The following is a 17,578-nucleotide window of genomic DNA, read 5'->3' on the forward strand; positions in this document are numbered from 1 at the left end:
CTCAACTCTCCACAACCAGCACAACCAACCACACAAACAAAGCCAGAACCCTACTATATGTCCCCACCAGCAGCACTCCTACACCATGCAAACAATGCAGGAGTCCTACCTCAACTCTCCACAACCAGCACCACCAACCACACAAACAAAGCCAGAAACCTACTATATGTCCCCACCAGCAGCACTCCTACACCATGCAAACAAAGCAGTAGTCCTACCTCAACTCTCCACAACCAGCACCACCAACCACACAAACTAAGCCAGAAACCTACTATATGTCCCCACCAGCAGCACTCCTACACCATGCAAACAAAGAAGGAGTCCTACCTCAACTCTCCACAACCAGCACAACCAACCACACAAGCAAAGCCAGAACCCTACTATATGTCCCCACCAGCAGCACTCCTACACCATGCAAACAAATCTGGAGTTCTACTTCAGGTCTCCACTGCCCGCACCACCGACCACACAAACAAAGCCAGAAACCTACTCTATGTCCCCACCAGCAGCACACCTACGCAATACAACCACATCAGTAGTTTTTCTGTTTGTCTTCACCACCAGCACTCCAACGCCATGCAACCAAAGTTGAACTCCTATTAAATGTCCCAACCCCTGCCAATTGGGAGCAAACACCCTGATAATGTGGGGTAATTCCTCTTAACTACAGCGGCAAGTATCAGACTTGTTCCACATATTTATATCACACATGCAATTTGCATGCCCACTTTTCACTCCCGTTCTCAGGGTAAGTGGCTTCATCGCATCCCACCCTGACGAAAGCACAAGACCATTTACAGGCCATTAGAAAGTGCTGAAACGTGTTGCTGTTCTAGTTTGGGTCATAGGACCACCACATCCTCTAAACCCTACTATTTTGTTTTTAAACCATCCCTCCCACTTCAGTAATAAAGAATACTTTAGGAGTGGGGGAGGAATTTTATCTTTAAAGTTATGCCCGATACACCAAGTCTTACGTAAGTGCTCTCTGAAATATGGTTGAGCCCACCCCAACCTTTAAGAGTTGAGGTGAGCCCGATGAGGAAGCATGTCAGAGTGAGCTAGAGTGACTGGGGACTATATTAAGAAAAGGGCCTTTTCCCCTTCCCACCCACATTAGTGGGTTGGCAAAAGACTGACGAAAAAATCCTTGGTGTCCCCTAGACCTCTTTTTCTCTCTTGAATGAATCAGCCTGGTTCCAGAAGGGATACCCAATTGTCTGCAGATACTTTTAATAGGGAAGATGTATCCCCTCCAACCTCCTTTGTGGGGACCTCTCTACCCTTTAAGGGCCCCCACCTAGATCCCTTTCCTTGTGAACGGTCCTACTTCAAGCCCCACAAGATCCATTCGAAGCAGCAACCATCCATGCCTGGAGTTCTGCCCCACAACAACCATTCCATCCATGCCTGGATCCTGCTCCAAGCCCCACAAGAATCGTTCCAGCAGCATACGTCTGTGCGTGGAGTTCTACTCTATTCCCCACAACCCAGCATGTACAGCAGCCAATGCGCTTCTATCTTGCCCCTTACAGGGAAACTGATTCCCTGTTGCCATCTTGAGGCTCCCACTGCCCCAAAATTGAAAACCTCCAATTGTCAGAGCAGCTCAGTTCTATCACCCAACATCCTGGTAAAAAAAACACAAGAATGCAACAGAAAGGCTAGCACGGCCTGTGGGCACTCGGAGGAGCTCTGGGCACTCACGTGGGCAGCAGTCTTGCAAGGCGCAGACTCTGGTCTCCATCTTGTTCTCGAGCTTCTCATCTCCCCCGCAGCTCCCCTGGCCGTAGCAGGCCCGCCGACGCTGCTGCACCCCCTCGGTGCACGTCACGCTGCAGGGCCCCCAGGCGCTCCATGCACTCCATTCTGCAGGGCTGCAGGGCACGAGACAAACAAAGCAGAGCGTCAGTATGACGTCATCGACCAAGGGCTCTTCCGTCTCTCCAGCTGCCTTACTGCTGCCACGTGCATATAGAGTGACTGCGCATGCTCTATCTTCAGTCTGGAAATAGCAGGAAGAGGCTTACGTCATTAGAGACAAAGAACATTGCATGGCAAGGACAGCTGTGCCACCCTGCTCCTCTTTGACTTTTCCTGGTCCGCCCTGTGGTTTTATTCCTCAATTACATGGCGATCAGCCAAACTCAAGGTTCTTCTGGCCTGTGGTTATGCTTGAAAGAAGCCCACATTCATAACCGACAGTGGCCATTGCAGCCTGGCTATGTGCAGACAATTGGTGGTCTATAAATTTAGTGCAGGGGCACGTGAGTTTTTAAGTATTTCCAAAGTGGTATAGGTATTGTACCAACCCTCCCATGTAAATCCCATCTAGATGCCCCTCAAACTGGGGTCTCTTCACCAGTATATTTAAACTAAATATGTTTGTGTGTGAGTGTGCATTTGCTTGTGTGCGTGTGTGTGTGTGTGTGCGTGTGTGTGCGTGCGAGTGTATGTGATATACTACTGTGATCCCCAAAATAACCCTTTCTAGACTCTCCCCTACGCTACCCCTCCTTGCATCATCTCATATCTCTTTTACTATTCCAATTCCCCAAAGCAGCCTTTCTAAAAACCCTTCCCCCTGACTCTTCGCCCTCCACCTCCCTGTTTCTCATCCCAAGCCTCTTCCTACTGCTATAAGCTCCAAAAAGCAAACATTCTATTTCCTTCCCTTGTCTATCCCTCCGGTATTGTTCTCAATCCAAATAACAGACTAACATATCCACCAGTCAAATAACTTTCATATTTCACTATAGTAATTCACCACTAATCCTTTATGGTCCCAGAATAGCGTGCTAATCGCTGAAAAAGCGCTTCAACACCCCCATCGGGGTAGCAAGCGCTATATAAGTGCAAACCTTTTTACCTCTTCTATCCCTCCACTATCCTTCTCAATCCAAATAACTGACTAACATATCCACCTCTCAATTTACTTTCATATTTCACGATACTAACTCACCACTAATACTTTATGGGTTCCGGAGTAGCGTGCCACTTGCTGAAAAAGTGCTTTGACACCTCATCAGGGGTAGTAAGCGCTATATAAATGCAATTACAATAAAATACAATATTGTGCTTATTCTTTATCTGAGACTGTGTGTGCCTGGATATGTGAGGGTGTGCATGTTTATGCGCGTGGTTCAAAAACTTTGGCAAAATCAATAAATGAATGGCACCCTACACAAGATACAGTGAATGCTACACAGAACTGTGGTTATTTGAATGAATCTTGTGCGTGTGACAACCTACTTGCTGCCTTCCTCAGTGCAGAGCCCGTGAGATGCTGTCCTGGTTTGGGGAACTGAAGGAACAACCATCCACTTCCTGAAGCTGATAACATCAGCCTGGCAACCGTACCTGAGCAGCTCCAACCTTGTTAGATCGAAGCCTACCAGACAGCACAGCCGTCTGGTTTTTAAAGACTTTTTGGAGACATTCCGAAAGCTTACCTGAAAATGAATTGAAACGCACTGCTTACCATTGTTTTTGTAACTTACATCTTTGCTTTCCATCTGCAGTGTTTAATTGTTTTAGGCTATCCAGCATGTCTTTTTTCCTTCCTGTGGAGCACAGCCTGTTTACTGTTTTGTTCTGCAAGTGCTCACTTTCTGTAAACAAGTTTTTAGATTTTGTTCTTATCTTGCCACATTTGCTGTGCATTCAAAGGCAGAGGCCAAATATTAGGCTCTGTCTTTTTGGCACCCTTGCACCATTGAAATTACATTCGCAATTTGCGAGTACCTATTGGTTACTCACAAATTGTGCATGCAATTCCCATTCCTTCCTATGGGCCTCCAGGCCCATAGGAAGGAATGGGAAGCCATTCCTTATTTGCGACTCGCAAAAATTTTGCAAAAACCTACGTACATTGCATTTTGCGAGTCTATAATTGCAAATCGGTTAAATTCGCTATAATAGACTCAAAAAATTTAATGTTGATACTTCTGGCCCCAAATGCTTTATTTTAAAAAGTTAGTAACTATGAAGACTTTATTGTGGAAACCGTATTAATGCGCTATTCGAGAACTGCAATATGTTGTAAAGGATTGAAAATCAACACCGTCACCAACAAATACAAAAATAATAGATTTTCTTTTAGTAGAAATTGCTCTTTGAATTTCCAATGGGACTCTTAAACTAATACCTTGAAAAGCGAAGGCTGTAGGTCACCACGAAGGATGCCTTAGGCAGCGAATAGAGTGTACTGGCAAACCTGCAAACTTCAGAACGAGGAAACCTGTGATTGAATCCAAGCTATCACCCAAACTGTGTGATCCTCGGCAAATCACTTTCTGTACCTATGCTTCAGTTCACTTTCCAGAGTGCTGCACTAGAAAATGCAATCCTTAATGTGGAAATTAAAGGATGGTCCCCAGTGCCATGGCCATGAAGGTGGCAGAATGACAACCAGAACTCATACAAATTTAACAAAGGAGGGAGGTAGAGTAATGATGTAGGATTCTTACTCCACGGTCTTAGTTACATAAACAAGGGGAATCCTACTAACAGTGACTAAGGGAAGTGTTACCCACAGGAGTGTGGGAGCACTTAGTGTTTTGTAAAATACCCCTCACACACCAAAAGGCCCATTGGTGTCATGCTTCATCATAGGGGTCTTCGCACCCCTCTAGCGGGATGCGGCGTGCTGCGACCTACGATTACGCGGGAGCACTGATGGTAATGACTATGTGTGGTGCTTGTGGTGCAAGTGATAGGGATATTTACGTGAGTGGTGGGATTTAGTGAAGAGTTAAAAAGTACCTGACTCGTGGGTGTATAGGAAAAAACTTTATTCACAACCCCGGGCTGGTACTACTAAAAGAAGTGAAGTGCGAGGTTTAATCTGTCGTATTTATGGACAGTACCTCATGTGTGCGTTTACATGTTTCGGAGCATGTGCTCCTTCTTCAGGACTGGGGCACAACTTCCCCACCTTACTCACGTTTCACTAATTTGTAACTTAAAAGTTTTGTGTAAGTAACAAAAAGTGAAAAATAATTTTTTAAGTGTATAAAAATATATAGGCTATAATGTGCCTACAGCGGTTTTTGCTCAAGTTACATGCAATTGCATGACCCGAAAAAGAAAAAAGAAAAAGGAGATGGTCACCCTAGTCATGGGTAGCTCAGACAGGTGCAGTCACCTGGAACAAACCATTTGCTCAATTGGCCCTGTAAAAGAAAAACTAACAAGACATACAACATAGAAAACACACATTTTTGTCTCTCAAATGAATATAAAGGAAGTGTTGGTCATACTTAATAGGTATAGCTTGCTTGCTTCATGAGCACTCTAGAACGTCTGGGGGGTGATTGCTATTTGTGCAATGTAAGTAGAGAAACAATCTGGGTTTTAAAATAATTTCTTGCTTACTTTGTCATAAGGAATGCTTGTGTTGCAATCTCTATACTCACAAACTCGGGATGAGTTGTCCTCCGTCTTACCCCACACGCTGCTCCGCCGGAATGAATCAGAGAGTCTGCCGTATGTGGTATTTATACCCGGTATTCCTAATTAGTGGAGCCGTCTATTGAGCCCAAGCAGATGTGATGTTATACCCAAATAAGGGTAATCGCGCATGCGCTGCGGGAAGACACAGAGTCCCCCGCGTGCGTACTTGGCTCAAAAGTGGTGGCGCTGCAAGGTTTTTGTACCGTAGTAATCACACGCATTGCTTCAGGAGACTGGGGGATAGACACTAACTAAGCGTGCGCGAAGCAAAGACAGACCACGGGGGCTTACGCACGGACACGGGGCTGAAATGAGAGCAGGCTCTACTGGACCTGCCTTAAAAGGACCTACAATCAGCCTAACAATCAATGAATAAAGGGCGGATTACCCTTATTTGGGTATAACATCACATCTGCTTGGGCTCAATAGACGGCTCCACTAATTAGGAATACCGGGTATAAATAGCACATACGGCAGACTCTCTGATTCATTCCGGCGGAGCAGCGTGTGGGGTAAGACGGAGGACAACTCATCCCGAGTTTGTGAGTATAGAGTTTGCAACACAAGCATTCCTTATGACAAAGTAAGCAAGAAATGATTTTAAAACCCAGATTGTTTCTCTACTTACATTGCACAAATAGCAATCACCCCCCAGACGTTCTAGAGTGCTCATGAAGCAAGCAAGCTATACCTATTAAGTATGACCAACACTTCCTTTATATTCATTTGAGAGACAAAAATGTGTGTTTTCTATGTTGTATGTCTTGTTAGTTTTTCTTTTACAGGGCCAATTGAGCAAATGATTTGTTCCAGGTGACTTCACCTGTCTGAGCTACCCATGACTAGGGTGACCATCTCCTTTTTCTTTTTTCTTTTTCAGGTCATGCAATTGCATGTAACTTGAGCAAAAACCGCTGTAGGCACTTTATAGCCTATATATTTTTATACACTTAAAAAAATATTTTTCACTTTTTGTTACTTACACAAAACTTTTAAGTTACAAATTAGTGAAACGTGAGTAAGGTGGGGAAGTTGTGCCCCCGTCCTGAAGAAGGAGCACATGCTCCGAAACATGTCGACGCACACATGAGGTACTGTCCATAAATACGACAGATCAAACCTTGCACTTCACTTCTTTTAGTAGTACCAGCCCGGGGTTGTGAATAAAGTTTTTTCCAATACACCCACGAGCCAGGTACTTTTTAACTCTTCTCTAAATCCTACCACTCACGTAAATATCCCTATCACTTGCACCACACGCACCACACATAGTCATTACCATCAGTGCTCCCGCGTAGTCGTAGGTCGCAGCACGCCGCATCCCGCTAGAGGGGTGCGAAGACCCCTATGATGAAGCATGACACCAAGGGGCCTTTTGGTGTGTGAGGGGTATTTTACAAAACACTAAGTGCTCCCACACTCCTGTGGGTAACACTTCCCTTAGTCACTGTTAGTAGGATTCCCCTTGTTTATGTAACCAGAACTCATAACCAGCCAAACTCACAGCTAGCGCCTCCATAGTTGTATACACTGGAGGAAGATGAAATGAGGGCTCCTTGACTGACAGATCCTCATAATTCACCTCCTTATGACCAGCCTCTTCCTGGCACATGCTCGTAGCTAGGAGTGCCAGGAAGCAAGCACCCCTTCCCAACACCATCACCACCATAGCCCCCCCATCCCCCCATGTGCAATGCAGTTTCTGAAACAACGAAACTGCCCATATTATGCCCCTCCTTCTCTACCCTTGTACAATTGTTAATATAACCTCCATGTGGCATTTGTCGTGTAATCTGTGATCATGCTTGTTTTTATCCCTACCTGTTGATGTATTTGCATTATTGCCCTTCCTTTCCTTCCTATTGTAAAGCGCTCTGATATCCCATGGGATCTAGTACGCGCTATATAAAACTTTATAAATAAAAATAAATAAATATATTACCCTGTTACACAGACTAAGTCATTCCCGCCCATCGGGGTCGCAGCCTGGTTTCTAAGGGGTCACAGCGACCTTTGTGATACAGCCGTCACCCCAGGCACCCCCACGCATGTGCGTTCAGAACGTCAAACGCGCGAGCGCTTTAAAATGTCCACCAGCCACATCTGACCTTTTAAGCAAATGTTCTTTAGATTGCGGGCCTCGCTTCTTTACCACGAGCACAGGGAGCAGCCACTACTCACCCTCCCTCTGCGGTTACAGCGCGAGATATATCGGAGTTGGAGAGATTTGAAATCACACAACCCGGTGGAGGCAGCAAAGCAGAAAATTAACAGCTTCGGAAAGGTCAAAGGCGCTTTTTACATATTTCATTTCACAAGAAGATGTGTGAAGCACAGCCACAGATGGAAAGGCTGTCGAAGAGGAGGAGGAGATGAAGGTCTTTCTCAGGGCCTCTTGCCACAAGGTGCTGGTGAGGGCACCTGAAATTATGCTGCATGGAAGCACCATTTTATGCGTTAGGGATGGCTAAATTATTCGACAAGAAAAGGCAAATTATGCAGCATAACGTGGCACATTTTATTATAGCAGTACTTCATTAATTTGTAATTGTTACACGTGGTTAAACTGTGTGGACAAAGATTTCACCCCTTAAGTACCAGTTTAACAACCAAATACAGAAATAAGCAACTTAAAGATGACCAGTTAACCTTTGCCGAGGGCCTTCCACTGCGCGAGGACACTTTGCCACGTTTTTACTAACTTTTGATCCGTTTGAGGTAGAAACATTTTTTTGTTAAAATCTACAGATTTTGTAGCAGGTGATGGAAATCCATGCTTCAAATGCTCCAAATCCATAACTATGCGAAAATAGCCGCAGCCACAGAATCGCATCATTCCAGCGGGCCTCACTATAGGCAGCTGCCTTACAGCGCCACCACAAATGCCCACAAGAAGGTGCCAAATTGCAACAAATGGTCGAAAAAGTCAAGTGGAAAGGACATTTTTTTTCACCCTCACCTGTTTTTCATGTGCACCGCCTCTGACCTGTTGCAAAACACTGCAGGGCTAAATGCTGATGGAGCCAGGGGTACTGCCTGTCAAGGGGTGCCAAAGCGACCATAATGGGTGGCTTATGTACAGAAAAGGATGGGCAAGTTTTTGTCAGTAGCTGCCTTGGAACTCGTCGATAAAATGATGCATTTGCAGTAACAGACTCCTGAGGCTAAACCTGCTCATCTCTACGTCTAGAGTGTCCCAAATTTGCCTTGGCTCTTAGATCACTCAAGATTCATGTTTAAAAATCACCACTTTTAATAAAGTACTTCTCAATGCAGTGCTATAATGTGACGTAATAATGTCAAAGCTTTCACATGCTAAAGAAAAAACATTTTTGAATTTTGAAGAGACATATTTTGCATGATGTGTGGTCTATGATTGACATAGTAAACATTTTCAGGGCTCAGCTCTTTCACAGACTCTAAGATCCGAGCCAGACCATTGACTCATATGTAGCTCTGCCCTCCCCATTGATATGTTGGGTCCCCCACCTCTACTTTGTATAGAATGTTGTTTTCTGACAGATATTGAGAGCTATCCGTAGCAAGACCGCAAAGAAGGAAGGGGGGAGTGTGGGAGGTCTTTTCATAAAGAAGGGAATTGGCTGTCTTGCCTGAGAGTAAAACATGGACTTAAAACGTAGATTCAGATGGGGTGCCAAGAAGAGTAAGTGGGGCCAACACCTCATGCAATAAGGAATGGGACAAGAAAAGGCATATGGAGCCACGCTACCTCCATTAGTCCACATCTGAAACACATCATTTCAAAATGAGAGGAAAGGAACGCCTTCCAGTCAGTAATGACATGAAAATGCTCAAGTACTAAAAAATATTGAGAGACCCAGTTAAACGCATCTAATGTGCAAACCACCCTACCAAACATCGAGACCCCTATCCTCTATGACACGTTGGACCCCAAGCTTCAAGATCCACAAACAGGAACATTTTAGAAGATGTGGAAGAGCAAACCTCCCTCCCCTATGGAGTGCACCGTAGAGTATTCCCAAGATGGCATAGCACGTCTGCATATAGGGGTCGATTACGATGGCGGGCATCGGGATCGCCCGACATGCAGGAGGCGGTCCCGCACTCCAAATTAGGATGTGACCCCCACTATGGCGGTCGCATCATACAATTTAACACAGCGGCAGGTGCTACCGACTGCAGTACCCACCGCAATGTCAAAAATGCATGTGCTGCTTTTCACTGCACTACGTGGCAAGCACCACATGGTGCTTGCCACTTAGTGCAGTCAAATATAGGGGGGTACCATAGGTACCCCCAGTGCACCAAAACCTCCCCCAACACAACCAAAATCAATCCCCGCCAGCCTTTCCATGTCAGTTTCGCCGCCATGGAATGGCTTGCTGAAGCCAGCATCCTAATTTGGCGGACAGTGCCTGCTAGGTACCACCACTATTTTACAGATGCAGACCGCTCAGTGGTTCCATGGCAGGAGGTCTTTGTGCCCGTTACGGTCGCAGTCTGGATCCGCCCACCATTATAATCTGGCAGGCGATGATTTCACTGCTGGTGGTGGCAGGTCTTCTGCCATCGTAAGGAGCCCCATAGTTATGAAGAACAAAATGACAGACAATTGATGGACGGAATGCAGTACAAATCAAAACATTCACCTCCAGTCAAGAGATCTGGGTTAAATTCATCATTCTTTTGCTCACCATGCCACCCCAGTTTAGACCTGGGCATATGCAAATCCGTCTTGACCTGTGCCTCATGTGAACAGTCCAGCCCGAACTGCCAAGCCAGGTCCTCCCTGGACCAGAAACAACCATCCTAGGACTAGTTTCGGGGTTTCACCCCTCATCAGCCAGGATAGTTTGAATCCAGTGGAACAGTGAACCCGGGACCCACATCTGGGCATACCCTGCACACTTAGGGCGAGAATTCAAAAGACACACAATTGATAGATGGAATGCAGAACAAATCAAAACATTCACCACCAGTCAAGAGATCTGGGTTAAATCCATCATTTTTTTGCTCACCATGCCACCCCAGTTTAGACCTGGCCATAAGCAAATCAGTCTTCATGACCCTGTGCCTCATGGGAACAGTCCAGCCCGAATTGCTAAGCCAGGTCCTCCCTGGACCGGAAACAAGCATCCTAGGACCAGTTTTGGGGTTTTAACAAAAAGAGCAGTCCCCTCCCAAGAGAAGCACAAAAAGCGCCCCTCAAGGCAAGGCATGTACAATTAGAACTGAGCACTTCTGCGCCCAAAAGAAGAGATGCATAAAGTCATTTTACGCCCCCTTTCAGTTCTCTCCCCATCTTGCTGTGTTCCTCCAAAAGGGAGATTTATTAGGCATCATATAAACCTGACCTCTCACCCCAACATCCAGTGGCTCACTCGCTCCGCATTAGGGTATTTTAACACTTATTTAAAACAAAAATCCCCTTTGTGGCATATGTGGTCAGCAGTGGTGTCCCCTCCACTGAGTCGGAGGAGTGTCGCCTCACTGCCTTTGGCAAATAAAGGAAAAATTAAATGAACTGGTTCCTATTATCATTTTATTTGTTTCTGCTGTGACTTTGTGGGCGGGCGGTTTGCTCTGCTGTAGGAGCAGGGGAGGAGTAGTGGCACTCTCCTAAGTGTACAATGAATGTTTGGCCAGCCCTCTTGGGCAGGACAAAAATCATGCGCACTTTGCATGTTCTCCATGCAGGCTGCATTACCGCCTGCATGGAGAACATGCCCAGGGCCCCATTGCCTGGCTGAGCACGAACCGTTGCAGCGTTGTGATTGGTCAGGGGATTCTGGGTTTGCTTCCTGGTTCCTGCGGAGACGACGATTAGGGATGGCAAGGAGAGGCAAGGAGGTAAGGTAAGTTGTATTTGTTTTTCTTTACTTTGCCCCCTTCCCCCTTCTCGGCCCCCACAGTGTCTAGAGGATGTAGAATCGCTGGGACCCCAAGGAACCACCCAATGTGAGTAAGTAGGGACCCCACGGAGGACGGGTGTAGTGTGAGAACAATTCAATGGGACAGTCTCGGTTGCAGTTTTAAAGTTTAGGGCCCCTACCCAGTGGATTGCAAGGAAGCCTTTTGGATCATAGGAGGTTGAAGAGACACCCCACCCACGGATACCGTAGTATCAGAGTTACCTATCACAGGGTAGCCGGGTGCATAGGTCTGAAGTGGTGTCGGAAACTGCCGTCGATCTCAATGGAAGACCTCAAGGAAATGCCACTGCGGAAAGAAGAAAATGTCTGTCAGAATCCAAAGGTGGATTAGTGTCGAAGAGTACCTGAAAGGAGAGGGGACAGAGTCTGGGTCACTCAGGAGTGACCAGGGGCTCGGTAGACGAATGCCCACCAATGTCGGGTGCTTCAGGTGCGTTGAGGGGGTTCTTGACTCTGCAGCCACCGGGACCAGGAGACGTCGAGGACAACCAGGAGCCGGGTTCGAGCTGTCCCACAAAGGATGTCGAGTGCTGAGGGGTCGATGTCTGGCTGGAGCACCAACAAGCCTTGGCAACCCACGAAGATGGTCAAGAGGAGTTACCGTTCAGACCAGCAATGCACCGGAGACTCACCAAGCACAGGGGAGTCGGGGCAAGCCTGAAGCAACCAGGGAAGCCCAAAAAAGCAGTGTTGAACCTCAAGAGGACCACCAGGCCGGAGGTACAGGATTCGCAAGAGGACCTCAAGCAGAATTACAAAGCAACAGCCCACGGAGCACTCTGTGCGAGGAGGCCAAAATCTTTGGTGGAACTGGTGCCATAGGTTGGGGCTACTCGGAGCCCAGTGCACTTGTTTTGGGAACACCAACAAGCATATGCAATTACAAAAGTACACAGTGCACAGGAGTATGGCTATTGCAGCTCCCATGAGGGATGTTGTCCTAAAACTTGGCAAGAGGGCAGCTTGGACCTCAAGAAATGTGGAACCCACTCCCTGTGTTGCTGGAGCCTTTGGAGTCCGTAGGAGCTCAGGATCAGCAGACTGGTCAGTTGCATTATGATGCCTGCTTCTGCAGGGGAGTGACTCCTTCACTACAAGGGAGATGTCTTCAGTGTTCCTTGATGCTCCACAGGTCCTGCACTGAGCCTGTATGGTGCACGGGCACAGACAATGCTTTGGATGGAGTGGGAGACAAAGTTGGGCCCAAACAAAGTCCAGCAAAGTCCAGAGTGTCCAGACGGTCAAAGGTCAGTGGTTTCTTTGTCAGAATCTTGTCCACATCAAATCTAGGGTCCTTCAGCCAGTTAAGCCCTTTTGTACACATGGGAGAGGGTTAGACAGATTCAGGGGAGGGTCAGGACAGTAGGGAGGTTACTCCCATGTCCTTAGTCCAGTTTCGTGCCAGAGCAGGACCCAACGGCTCCCAGGAGTGGTTTGAACTGGACTATGCACAGGGGCACCAAATGTGCCCCTCATTCAGACTTTCGGTCACTTGCAAGCGCACCCACCCAGGCCTAATACACTAAATCCTGTCTGGGAGGTGGTCACACCTCCCTGGGACAGGATGTCTATTGTTCTGCTTTCCCCTGCTCGAGCTTGGCTCAGCAGCTGGAGGGCAGAAATGTGTCTCTGATTGGCAGCAACAAATACACGATAGGGTATCGCATAATGCTACTCTATATGTTGTAAATAGCTGCAGCACTAACAACCCTGAAGAATGGACTCCGTAGGCTGCATGGGTGTCCTGCTCATGCAGTGGTTTCCTAAGATTTAGAACCAAGAACCCTGCCTTCAGGATTGTCATGGCTTGCTATAGGGGTGACTTATAGGTTTTAAGTGTAGTGACTCTTAGATATAGTAAACCTATATCTTAAGTAAGTGTTGCATGCACCAACTTACATGCTGCAATGGAAGGCCTGTAGATCCATTTTGCATGGCCTCTCAATGGTGGCATAATACATGCTTCAGCCCATGGGAGGCCTCTGGGGTACCTATGTCCTGGATAAATATGCTATACTAGGGACTGACAAGGGTACCCCAGTATCCAATCTGGAGTGTACCTAAGTACATGACAGAGGGCCCGATTCACAGAACTAACTTAAGACAAAATCCTAAACTTACTACTTTTGGTATTCACAGAGTTAGGATTTTGTCTTAAGTTTGTCTTAAGACGAACTTAAGACAGACTTAAGACAGACTTAAGTTCGGATTTTGTCTTAAGTCAGTCTTAAGTCTGTCTTAAGACAAACTAAAGACAAAATCCTAACTTCTGTGAATACCAAAAGTAGTAAGTTTAGGATTTTGTCTTAAGTTAGTTCTGTGAATCGGGCCCATAACATTTTAGGGAGAATGCAGATAGACTGGGGGTCCTGATTAGCAGGATTCCAGTCAGAATAGTCAAAAACAGTGTAACATCAAGCAAAAAGTTGGGGTAACCATAAGAAGCAGGTCCTACTTTCCTACACAAGTCTACTAATCGCATCTATGCCTGGTTGCAGCCCATTATGTTTTCACTGCAACTAGACCACAGTAGTTGGTGCAGGACCACCAAAGAGGGCAGTAGTGTATTTAGTAAAACCCTGTACTTTAGTCTCCATTACTGAAGGTAATATATTGTTTTGTGGTAATGTTTAAGTACCTCTATTTCCTAACATAAGCATTGGACTGAACAGTCCAATATTGGTGTCTGCTGTTTAACTCTTTGATTTCCGAGCCACTGCCTCTCACACCAGCTCTCTTAAATGCCTTTAAGTGCACACTCTTGCAGCCCTGAAAGTCAAGTTAGAAGGGGTGCACATGGTCCAGTTTGCAAAGTCAAGTACAACAACCCCAGCATGCAAGAGGCAAACAGCCCCAACCACCACAGTTGATGCCCTTTAGCCCCAACCTGCCCATTGCCCCCTCACTGGCTCTGACCCGCTCATCTCCAATCATGAAGTACACTTACTAGCAAGCTTCACAGGGGGAGTCTTCATCACGCTTGAAGCCATACTGAAGGTTCAGACAGCAATCGTCTTCTGAAACGTCGTCCCCGAGGAAGTCCACGCAGTTGCCGTCAGCGTTGTTGAAGCTACTATAGCAGGAAACACTCTCGGAGACTACAAGAGGGAAGGAACAGAAATATTACTGTTGGAAGCCAATGGGTGACATACATGATCAGAGATAAGAAAGGGGTTGGTTCCCACAGGCTGTGTCATTAGGTTAAGCCCATCCTAAAACTACCAATGCCACCCAAGGAATGACTTGCACCTTTGAGAAGCTGTTCTAATTGAGATCCTGCTGGAAGAATTTCTGGAGAGAGACCACAATCCCCTAGGAAAACATACACACCATTTTATAGTCTTTATTTTTTGCCTTTCCTTTCATTTTTAAAAGTTCATATAATTTTCCACGGGTAAGGGTCATGTGATGTCCATCTCTGGAAAATTCTGTATGAATTTGTTTCAGATGTGCATCAATTTTAGACAATATTCACATTTTTAGTACCTGCTTGGAAACTGATTTTTGGAGGAATTTCTAAATCTGGTGGAGAATAAACCAGTGGATTTTCATCCCAGGAAGGGATAGTGTGGTGAAAGAAATTCAGCAAATCGAGTGAATCCTGGTGGCGGACTCTCCTACAGACTGAACTGTTCCTCCACAAATAGGAGTATTTTCTGTTAAAACCCAACTTTAACGTAGGCGTAGTCTCTGTTTGGAAACACATCAGACCTGGGGGCATATTTACAAGGCGATTGCACCACTGGAACGTCGGGCCTGATTCACAGAACTAACTTAAGACCAAATCCTAAACTTACTACTTTTGGTATTCACAGAAGTTAGTATTTTGTCTTAAGTTTGTCTTAAGACAACTTATGACAATATCCTATCTTAAGTCTGTCTTAAGTCTGCCTTAACCCCTCCCATGCTCGTGACGGAACCGTTCCGTCACAAGCCTCGGGTGGGCTGTGCTGGTGACGGAACCGTTCCGTCGCGGCCCGCTCGCGCGCCTGCGCGGGGCGAATTCCGCACCTGCACTGACATTCTAAAGAGCGGGCGGGGCCGTGATGGAACCGTTCCGTCACAAGCACAGCTCACCCGCGGGCCGTGATGGAGCGGTTCCGTCACGTGTACGGGAGAGCCGCACAGCCCCTCCTCTCCCTTAGCGCTGTGGCGGAATAGCCACAGCAGCGAAGGGGTTAAGTCTGTCTTAAGACAATTTAAGACAAAATCCTAACTTCTGTGTATACCAAAGTAGTAAGTTTAGGATTTTGTCTTAAGTTAGTTCTGTGAATAGGGCCCGTCATTTTTTAGATGTTCCGGTGGCGCAATGCCTTTCATCTTATTTGTAAAGCAGTGTTAAGCCACTTTGCATGGCTTAACGCTGCTTTTAAACATGGCACCTTTTCATGCAGTTCTCTGCTTGAAAGGGGCGTGCAATGGGTGTTGCTGTGGGCGTTCCACCACAACACCCATTGTTTTCTGACGCTGCCCCAGATTAACAAGGATGTGTGAATCTGAGGCAGTGACAGAAACTAATGCCATGCAAAAAGGCGTTAGATTGGTGCAGCGAGGAGAAATACTTGTACTTCTCCTTGTTTTTGCTTGTGCCATGTGTGCTGCATTCTGCAGTACACACAGAAAGAGCAAATCGCCTTTAAAGGTTGTTTATGTGCAGGAAGTTTTCCCTTCCTGCACATAAACAATAATTCCCTACAACATAGGCACCATTGCATCATAGTGCAAGGGTGCCTGCTTTGCACAAAATCATCTCTGCAACACAGGTACCCTTGCACTATAGCGCAAGAGTGTCTGTGTTGGCACTAGGCAGCTATTTCTAGTGCCAGTGAACGGTAAACACAGGGGTGCGCTGTACTCTTGTGAATATGACGCATCTCAGCGTTTTTTAAATGAAGCGGCACTGCAAAAATTTTCGCTGCTCTGCGCCATTTCCTTGTGCATATATCCTCTGGAGGATTGAGAAATAGTGCTCTGCCACAGAATCCAAGTTGAGAGACAAAGGGGCTGATTTGCAAGCCTCTTGCGCCGCTGTTGCGTCACATTTCCCCATATAAAAAGTGACGCACTGGCAGTGCAAGGGGTTTGCAAACAGCCCCAAAGCTCCTTAATGTCGTCAGACAACATGATGATATTAGACCAGATGCTTCCTGTCCTCGAAAACATCTGTCTCGTTCAGATGAGTGTAATGGAACTAACAAAATAAAAAATGAATAAGGAAAAGCTCAAGTACCATTGTTTGCTTCGATAAAAATATGTTTTATAGAAATTGTTTTACCTAGTTGGAAATCACGAAAAATAGTATAAATTGGATATACTGTTTTACAACAAATTGAAATGGTGGTGGTATATGAGGTGAACGGGTGGAAAAGGGGAAGGTGATAGGGAGATACAGTACAGAGCAGGACTGGGAACCAAAACCGACCAAGGCGAAGTTCTCGTCCGGCCCCCCGGGGCGGTTGGGGGTGTGGCCGAGCTGTTTGCCAGGGCTGGTTTCGGCCGATTTCGTTACAGCGACTGATATTGCTACGATGCTGCAAAAACGGCCCTGTAACCAAATCAGCCCAAAACCGGCCCGAACTCTGGCAGCCCACGGATAAAATGCCCGGTGCCTGCTACAGCCAGTCCGGCCCTGGACCCAGCATGGCAGAGAAACAGCAGCCCCCTAACTGATAGGTTCATTCTTAGAAACAAGGCAGTCTGAGCATCCGGAGGGCTAAGCTGAAAATCAGCCGAACTTAAGAGACATGTAAGACCCAGAGGAAGGTGGTTTGAGGATGCTTAAGCATGTGAAGAAAAATACTTTTATCAACCTTAAAAAGATTGCAGCATGGTATTGAAGGTATAACTCTTAGAAATAGTTTGCTGTAGTCATCCTCAGCATATTTTCTGTGTAAATACAAGGGGGTATTTACCTATCTTACACAGTGCAATTGAATATAAACACCAGGGGACATGTTGCAAAGTGTCTCGCAGGTCACCGAACAGCTGAGGCCATCTTTTGTATCTCAGGGCTCTTTGGTGTTACAGAAGTTGTTGCAGATGCTGGTGCTGCCACTTATATGGTATTGATTGAGCTGCAACAACCCCAAAGGGATGTTCCCTCATTCGCATGGGGAGTGGCCCATGCAAATGAGGAAACACCTTTGCAAGGACAAACAAGCCAGCCGGAGGTGCAATGATTGCATGGCACATATCTGGTGTTACACAGT

The 17,578-nt window shown here is 46.4% G+C and overlaps 1 protein-coding gene across 1 annotated transcript in view; it reads right to left on the minus strand.

Annotated features, from left to right (window-relative positions):
- CFP (complement factor properdin) overlaps window positions 1-17,578 on the minus strand; it is a 105,182-nt gene that overhangs the window by 41,070 nt on the left and 46,534 nt on the right. The window contains exons 2-3 of the mRNA XM_086940428.1: window positions 14,317-14,467; window positions 1,708-1,877 (exon numbers count right to left, since the gene is read on the minus strand). Of these exons, the coding sequence (XP_086796554.1) occupies window positions 1,708-1,877; window positions 14,317-14,467 (321 nt within the window). The remainder of the gene's footprint in view (window positions 1-1,707; window positions 1,878-14,316; window positions 14,468-17,578) is intronic.

This window comes from Lissotriton vulgaris, chromosome 10 (genome assembly GCF_964263255.1).
Source record: "Lissotriton vulgaris chromosome 10, aLisVul1.2, whole genome shotgun sequence".
Classification (NCBI taxonomy): Eukaryota; Metazoa; Chordata; class Amphibia; order Caudata; family Salamandridae; genus Lissotriton; species Lissotriton vulgaris.